At 41.6% G+C, this 8,974-nt stretch overlaps 1 protein-coding gene across 3 annotated transcripts in view; it reads left to right on the top strand.

Annotated features, from left to right (window-relative positions):
* LOC116463715 (small vasohibin-binding protein) overlaps positions 1-8,974 on the top strand; it is a 65,180-nt gene that overhangs the window by 54,943 nt on the left and 1,263 nt on the right. For 2 of the 3 annotated variants that reach the window (XM_032146946.2, XM_032146945.2), the window contains one exon: positions 237-386. In XM_032146946.2, the coding sequence (XP_032002837.1) occupies positions 273-386 (114 nt within the window). In that variant the 5' untranslated portion in view covers positions 237-272. Of the gene's footprint in view, positions 1-211; positions 387-8,974 lie in introns of all 3 variants that reach the window. The other variant, XM_032146944.2, reaches the window with a different exon arrangement.

Here is an 8,974-nt window from a genome sequence, read left to right as displayed (position 1 = left end):
ACCCATTTTGCAGACAGAAAACTAAGGCTCAGAGTGGGGAGGAGACTTGTCCAGGGACACCCAGCGAGGTTGTGGCGTTGGGACTCGGTTCCTACTCCGCCACATCCAGCGCCCTTGCCACCAGACCACTCTGCCTCACCTGGCAAAGGATGGGGCGGAGCTAAAGGATTAGAGGAGTAACTGGCAGGGTATTTTTTGTTTTGTTTTTAAGATCCGCCTCTTTGTGTACCACCCAGATCAGAGCCTCCTAAGAAATATCCAGAAGTCAAGCCATGGATCCACCTGCACGTAAAGAAAAAACCAAAGTTAAAGAATCTGTCAGCAGAGTTGAGAAGGCCAAACAGAAATCAGCCCAGCAGGAGCTGAAGCAGAGACAAAGAGCAGAGGTGAGATTAAGGCGGAGGCTCTGTATGCCTGTAGTCTGCTGGTGATGATACTGGAGTAGAGAAACAGCAGAAAGGAGAACTGCCAGCGAGCCCTACTTGCCTCCAGGCAGGATGGGTGTTCTCCCAGATTTAGAAGGGAGAACACTGAGGTTCAGAATGGTGAGGTGACAGCCCAGAATCACATGCCAAGTTAGTGTCAGAACCCCAGTCTGGTGCGGAGCTTTTGTTGTAGAGACCCAAGGGAAGGAAGAAAGGAAAAAAAATGATATGTAAGGAGAAAGAAGGGGTCAGAATGAGAGAGAGCACGCAAGTGTCAGACACCCCCAGTATAGATGTTCTGGATTTGGTGCGGAAAGTAGCTACTCATGCCAGGTAGAGGCCCAAGCTTTAAACTCACCAGTGCGTTCTTTTGTTCTCTCAACGATTACAATCAACTTGAGAATAAAAAGCTTTAAACTTTACCCTGCCAATATTGAGCCACATACAGACATGAGTATTTTATTTTAGTATTTAATGTCAGGGAAAATCTTGTTCTCTTTTTCCCTCTTTGTTTTGTTTGTCTGCTTTGTTCATTTCCTGTCTTACATCCTTTTACCTCCCCATGGACAACTACTTTTTTTTTTTTTTTTTTTTGAGACGGAGTCTCGCTCTGTCGCCCAGGCTGGAGTGCAGCGGCGCAATCTGGGCTCACTGTAAGCTCCGCCTCCCGGGTTCATGCCATTCTCCTGCCTCAGCCTCTCCGAGTAGCTGGGACTACAGGCGTCCGCCACCACGCCTAGCTAATTTTTTGTATTTTTAGTAGAGACGGGGTTTCACCGTGGTCTCGATCTCCTGACCTCGTGATTCGCCTGCCTCGGCCTCCCAAAGTGCTGGGATTACAAGCGTGAGCCACCGCGCCCGGCCTTTTTTTACACTTTTACATTCAAATATGTTAATAGATATCCTTGAACAATATACAATAGTATTTTAAATTTTTACATTAATATTCCTGCATTTTATTTTGCATTTTGCTTACATTATGTTTTTTAGAACTATTCATGCCAATATAAGAATCTAGTTTATTCTCATTAATTTTTATAATAGTCTATTTTATGCATCCATTTTACTTAGTATATTTATTCATTCTTACAGGGATGCACATTTAAATTATTTATAGTTTTTTTGCTATTACAAACATTGCTGTAGTGAAAAGCTTTTAGGTGTCTCCTTTGGCACCTGCCTTAGAATTTCTATTGGGTATTTAACTAGAAAAATTACTGGGTACATTCTCAATTTTACTAGACATTGCCACATTGCTTTTTTTTTTTTTTGAGATGGAGTCTCTTTTTATTTTTTATTTTTATTTTTTATTATACTTTAAGTTCTAGGGTACATGTGCATAACATGCAGGTTTGTTACATACGTATACGTGTGCCATGTTGGTGTGCTGCATCCATTAACTTGTCATTTACATTAGGTATATCTCCTAATGCTTTCCCTCCCCCCTCCCCCTACCCCACAACAGGCCCTGGTGTGTGATGTTCCCCTTCCTATGTCCAAGTGTTCTCATTGTTCAGTTCCCACCTATGAGTGAGAACATGCGGTGTTTGGTTTTTTGTTCTTACGATAGTTTGCTGAGAATGATGGTTTCCAGCTTCATCCATGTCCCTACAAAGGACATGAACTCATCCTTTTTTATGGCTGCATAGTATTCCATGGTGTATATGTGCCACATTTTCTTAATCCAGTCTATCATTGATGGACATTTGGGTTGGTTCCAAGTCTTTGCTATTGTGAATAGTGCTGCAATAAACATACGTGTGCATGTGCTTTTATAGCAGTATGATTTATAATCCTTTGGGTATATACCCAGTAATGGGATGGCTGGGTCAAATGGTATTTCTAGTTCTAGATCCTTGAGGAATCACCACATTGTCTTCCATAATGGTTGAACTAGTTTACAGTCCCACCAACAGTGTAAAAGTGTTCCTATTTCTCCACATCCTCTCCAGCACCTGTTGTTTCCTGACTTTTAATGATCGCCATTCTAACTGGTGTGAGATGGTATCTCATTGTGGTTTTGATTTGCATTTCATTGATGATGAGTCTCTTTTTTTTGAGATTGAGTCTTGCTCTGTCACCCAGGCTGGAGTGCAGTGGCGTGATCTCAGTTCACTGCAACCTCTGCCTCCCGGGTGCAAGCAATTCTCCTGCCTCGGCCTCCTGAGTAGCTGGGATTACAGGCGTGCACCACCGCCTTGGCCTCCCAAGGTGCTGGGATTATAGACGTGAGCCACTGCACTCAGCCGATATTGTCAACTTTTAATTTTTGTTAATCTGATTCATTCATTAAATATTGGCCAGGTGCAGTGGCTCACGCCTGTAATCACAGCACTTTGGGAGTCCGAGGCAGGCGGATCATGAGATCAAGAGATTGAGACCATCCTGGCCAACATGGTGAAACCCTGTCTCTACTAAAAATTACCTGGGTATGGTGGCGTGCGCCTGTAGTCCCAGCTACTCGGGAGGCTGAGGCAGGAGAATTGCTTGAATCCAGGAGACGGAGGTTGCCGAGATTGTGCCACTGCACTCTAGCCTGGGCGACAGAGCTAGACTCTGTCTAAAAAAAAAAAAAAAAAAAAAATTGAACTGCTAGTATGTGTCAGGCACTGTTCTAGGAATTTGAGTCACATGATGACAAAGCAGAAAAGAATCCTTGCCTTCATGGATCTTGCATTCCAGCAAGGGGAGGCAGTAAACATAATAAGTAAACTTACTAGTGCATTTGAAGTTAATCTGTAAACTGAAATCTACCTTTGGGTTAAGGCAGACCACCTGAGAGCTGTGGTCCTTTACCTTCCCATTCCCACCTGGATCCGGGTCCTCAGATGATGTGCATTGTGCTTTGGTGAACAGTATGAGGGTTGCTATAAGAAACAGCCCTGAAGCAGGAGAACAGAAGCTACAGATAAGAAAACCATTGACCAGAGAAATGGCGATACAGCCAAGGGAGCTCTCACTGGAGCAACAGAGCTATCTACACTTCTGTGTACAGCAACTGCTCTGGGAAATGGAGAACCAGTTGCCAGCCCAAATGTGGTTACCTCACACCTATCAAAAGTGACTGTGGAGAGCACCCCCAATTTGGAAAACCAAATGAAAATGGAGTATCTCTGTTCAGAATCAAAATTTTGAAGAAATTATAAATTTACCCATTGGATCGAAACCATCCAGATTAGATGTCACTAACAGTAAGAGCCCAGAAATTCCTTTGAATCCAGTTTTGGCCTTTGATGATGAAGGGACGCTTGGGCCCCTGTCTCAGGTAGATGGTGTTCAAACACAACAGACTGCGGAAGTTAAATGCGTATTTTTTCTGAAGAACCAAACTCAAAATTTAATGAGAATTTCTATAATTAATGGAATTCCTTTCATGCTATAAAAGAGCATCCCCTCTTCCAGTTTTCTAAAGATTTCTTGACCATCATTTTGAAAAGATTTATTTAAACTAGCTAAAGACAACAGACAGGATAGCTTTCCTAATAATTTTCATCAGTAGAAAAAAAATACTCCTCATTCTTCAGTACTTTAAAATGGCTTTTTCCAGTGTGCTCCTTCTTAGCAAATTAGTATTTTTCTGCATTATTTAAAAGACAAGAGCATTTGGCTATAAAATGATTGACTAGGATTGACTAGGCATGATTTTTTTTCACATAAATAGTTTGGTCTTAAAGCTTAACAGCTTAAAATTGGCAAAAAAAACTTGCCTTTTACCATGTAATACTTGAAAAGTAAGTACCTCTTTGCTACAAGTAGAATGAATAGGGAAAAAGTTTAAGCCTGTTTTTTAAAAAATATTATTGTAAAGAGCTCTATTTGTAGAGGCAAATTATAGGCAGATTACCAGTTTCTTATAAATACAAACTTGTACATGGACATTCTGCAAACCCAGCTGTCACATTCTTGCAACTACTTTTGCCAAAGCATATTAAAAGGTTTTAAAATGTGAAAAAACATTATTTTTTCAGAGCAAGAAAATAGTTTACTGTTGTCTTAAATAAAGTTTTTCCAGATAAACTAATCAAATAAATTAGAACAATGTGACAACATTGCAAATTTGTCATTAGATGCATTCCTTCTAATGTTACCAGGGGAGGATGTTACTGATGATTCAAGGCTGTTTCTGAAGTCTGTATGTTGCTACTGTCCCCAGTGATGGTGGGACTTACCTCTGTCCTACTTGATCACAAATTATGTTAGGGGGAAATAAAGATTTAATATTTCATTAAATAAAAAAGAAATTTGGTTTTGCTCATTTAAGAGCAACAAGAAAATGGTGGTGTGTTGACTGTGTTTGGCCGCAGGGCACGGACCTTCATGGAAGTCCTCGCTCCGCATGGCATCCGCCAGCTTTTCACCTTTCATTCTTATTCTTCACTTTTGCTGCTGAGCCTAGCTGTACAAATTTTGCGCTTTCATTTGCTAATGTAAATGCAATTTATTTTACCATTTTAGAGACTACTAATGATTAAATGTAGGAGAGGGCACACATGTTTTTATGTGGCGTGTTAAGAAAGATAAATTTATACCACTGTAATGTGCTGGATTTATTAAAAAAGATTGATTAAACTGCTAGGTTGAATGAGAGACTTCCTCTATGGGACTCTTTTTTTTTTTTTAATCCAAGGATATTGTCTTTAGTAACAGCTTGTAACTTGTTAAAATATTAATTTGGGGTTTTTCTCTATTCTTAGTTGTCTGTACACATTGTAATTATGTTAAAATCAGTTTTTTTTAAAAAAAACAGCCCTATGAAACTGTCCTCTGTGCATATTGTAAGGATAGATGTTGAGGACATTGTTCATGCCCTTATTGACACCCTTCTGTAAAGTTCTACAGGTTAAATTTATTTGTCTGACTTCAAATCTCAGCTCCTCCATAAATCCCAGTTCTTTCCATGTGACGTTGGACAAGATACTTAACCTCTCCGAACCCCCAGTTCATCAGTTCCTCCTTGGTAAAATGAGGAGAACATCTACCTCAGAAGACCATTAAAAGGAATAGAAATACCACGTGTAAAGCCTGTAGTGCAGTACTTGGCAGAGGAAGCATTTGATAAATAGCAGTGATTATGATCAGGAATAATCTTGTGTTTCCAAGCAGGCAGCCTGCTCTTATTGTGTGGACCCTAAATTGAACAACTGCTGAGTTCCTGTTGACCTGCTGAAATGCAACGTTGCTGCACTCAAGCAGCAGCTGGCCCCATGGAGCTCTTGAGATGTGCTAGGACCGATCCAAGCCTACACATGCATAGCCACATGTAGTCCTCACACCAGGGCTCCAAAGCAGGAGTTATTGTGACTCCCATTTAACCTTGGTTAATCCGATATGTCAAATATATGGCCTTGTGAGGTAGGCAGTATTATCCTCACTTTAAAGTGATGTGAGTAGAGTCCTGTAGTTAAAGAGGGGCAGGCCTGTGGTCTAAACATCTTCTGACCTTTGTCTGTTGTTTTTTGCCTTGCCCCCCTACAGCTGCCTTGCTGTTTTTTTCTGTTTGGTTGGTTGGTGTTTTTGTTTTGTTTTGAGACGGAGTCTCGCTCTGTCACCCAGGCTGGAGTGCAGTGGCACAATCTCGACTCAGTGCAACCTCTGCCTCCCAGGTTCAAGCAATTCTGTATCAGCCTCCCGAGTAGCTGGGATTACAGGCACCCGCCACCATGCCTGGCTAATTTTGTATTTTTAGTAGAGATGGATTTTCACCATGTTGGTCAGGCTGGTCTCGAACTCCTGACCTCAAGTGATCCGCACACCTCAGCCACCCAAAGTGCTGGGATTACACGTGTGAGCCGCCGCACCCATCCTGTTTTTTGTTTGTTTTTAATCTTTATTGCCTGGAATGTAATGCAACAAGACCCTTTGTGGGGAGGAAGAGACAGTTTCTATTCAATTCTGCAGATGCCAGATTCCAGAAAGTTAGATGTGAAGATGCCAGATTCCAGAAAGTTAGATTGTGGGGAGGAAGAGACAGTTTCTATTCAATTCTGCAGATGGCAGATTCCAGAAAGTTAGATGTGAAGAAAGTTAGATTCCAGAAGGAGAGATGTGGGAGGTGAATGGGAAGGGAAGGCACATTGGCAGTGGAAGCACCGTTTGACACTTGTAGGGTCCGTTGCCTTCTTGACTGAGAGTCATTCTTTGGCCTGGACACCCTGACCCATTGTGAGTCTCCTCTTTCTCCTACCATCTTGCCTCCTTGATCTGGAGGTCTCTGAGAAGCTATTTAATTTGCGTCTCAGTCCCTAGCACAGTAATGTGCAGATTACAAATGCTCAGTAAATACTTACTGAATGAAGCAAGCGGAGGTTTTCAAATATATATGTATATATGTGGGCCCGGGCACAGTGGCTCTCACCTGTAATCCCAGCACTTTGGGAGGCCAAAGCGGGCAGATCACAAGGTCAGGAGATCAAGACCATCCTGGCCAACATCGTGAAATCTCGTCTCTATTAAAATACAAAAAATTAGCCAGGCGTGGTGGTGCACGCCTGTAGTCCCAGCTACTCAGGAGGCTGAGGCAAGGGAATTGCTTGAACCAGGAGGCGGAGGGCGCAATGAGCTGAGATCGGGTCACTGCACTCCAGCCTGGTGACAGAGCAAGACTCTGCTCACAAAAAAATGTGTGTGTGTGTGTGTGTGTTAAAAATATATTTATATAATGTGTGTGGGGCTTAAGAATAAAACACCCAACTATAGAACATGACCAGTAACTGGGAAGCTTTGTGTACCCCTTTCCTGGTCATGTACCTCACCCTTCCCACCAGCAGTACTCTCTTTGCTGTATTTTATGCTAATCATTCTTTTTTTTTTTTTTTTTTGAGACGGAGTCTTGCTCTGTCCCCCAGGCTGGAGTGCAGTGGCGCATCTCGGCTCACTGCAAGCTCCGCCTCCCGGGTTCACGCCATTCTCCTGCCTCAGCCTCCCGAGTAGCTGGGACTACAGGCGCCCACCAACATGCCCGGCTAATTTTTTTGTATTTTTAGTAGAGACGAGGTTTCACCGTGTTAGCCAGGATGGTCTCAATCTCCTGACCTCGTGATCCGCCCGCCTCGGCCTCCCAAAGTGCTGGGATTACTCTTGCTGTTCTACGTTAATTTACTGTCTGTGTACCTCTAAATATTTTGTAGTGTAACAACATATTGTTTTGCATGTTTCTGAACTTTCATATATGTTACCATGACTGGCTGTCTTCACTCAGCATTTTTTTAACCATTCAAGTTTATTTATTTTTATTATGGTAAAATATACATAAAATTTACCAGTTTCATCAGCCACATTCTGTGTTTCAAGAATCATTTGCGGTAGTGTTAGTAACTATTTTCATCACTGTGTAGAATTCCATTTTTCTTAAAGATGGCAGGAATCATTCAAGCTTTCCAGTCAGTTTGGATCATTTTACTTTTCCTAGGAACTTGTTTCATTTAGGTTGTCAAATGTGTTGGCACGGAGTTCATATGTTTCATTTTCATTTCTGTTATGTCAGTAGTTAAGTCTTCTTTCTAGTTCCTAATAATGTTTATTTGTGCCTACTCCCTTTTATGTTGATCTGTCATGTCAGAGGTTTGCAAGGTTTTTTTTAGTATTTTCAAAGAACCATCTTGCAGTCTTGGTGATCCTCTCTATTGTAGGTTTGGTTGCTTTTTCATTCGTTTCTGCTCTTATTTTGTATTTTCTCTTTGTCCCACTTCTGAGTTTTCATTTTTTCCCCCTTCCTTGTCTTTTCAGTTAATCAAGTTATAGCTCGTCTACACACACACACTCTCTGTCTTTCATTTTTTTCTTCTACAAATTAGGAAGTTTTGTGATCTGTTTCTGTTCTTAGTGGGTGGATTAATTAAGGATAAAGAAAGATGAGGAATAAGGTGTAGTTACCCTGCCTTTCACCTGAGGATGTCTCTTGCCATCTTTCCAGCACCACTGCCTGCTGTAGACGATATTCCCACGACCTCCTTTCTGGACTGTTGTAACAGATGCCTCCTAAAAGCACAGATAGAATCACATTGCTTATGGCTGGGCACAGTGGCTCACGCCTGTAATCCTAGCACTTTGGGAGGCTGAGGCGGGAGGATCACATGAGGCCAGGAGTTGGAGACCAGTCTGGTCAACATGGTGAAACCTTGTCTCTACTAAAAATACAAAACTTAGCCGGGTTTGGTGGCGGGCACCTGTAATCCCAGCTACTTGGGAGGCTGATGCAGGAGAATTGCTTGAACTTGGGAGGCAGAGGTTGCAGTGAGCTGAGATCACGCCACTGCACTGCAGCCTGGACAACAGAGCAAGACTCTGTCTGAAATATATATATATAGCATATATATACACATACATAGCTTATATATAAGCTATATATACATACATAGCTTATATATAAGCTATGTATGTATATATATATATCTATATATATAGGCTTATAGATATAGGCTATATATACTATATAGTATATATACTATTAGTAGTATATACTTTGGGAGGCCAAGGTGGGAGAGTCTGTCATGTCAGAGGTTTGCAAGTATACCATATACTATATATAGTATATATACACTATTAGTATA

Source organism: Hylobates moloch, unplaced genomic scaffold (assembly GCF_009828535.3).
Source record: "Hylobates moloch isolate HMO894 unplaced genomic scaffold, HMol_V3 SCAFFOLD_54, whole genome shotgun sequence".
Lineage (NCBI taxonomy): Eukaryota > Metazoa > Chordata > Mammalia > Primates > Hylobatidae > Hylobates > Hylobates moloch.
This window is presented reverse-complemented; position numbering and strand designations above follow the sequence as displayed.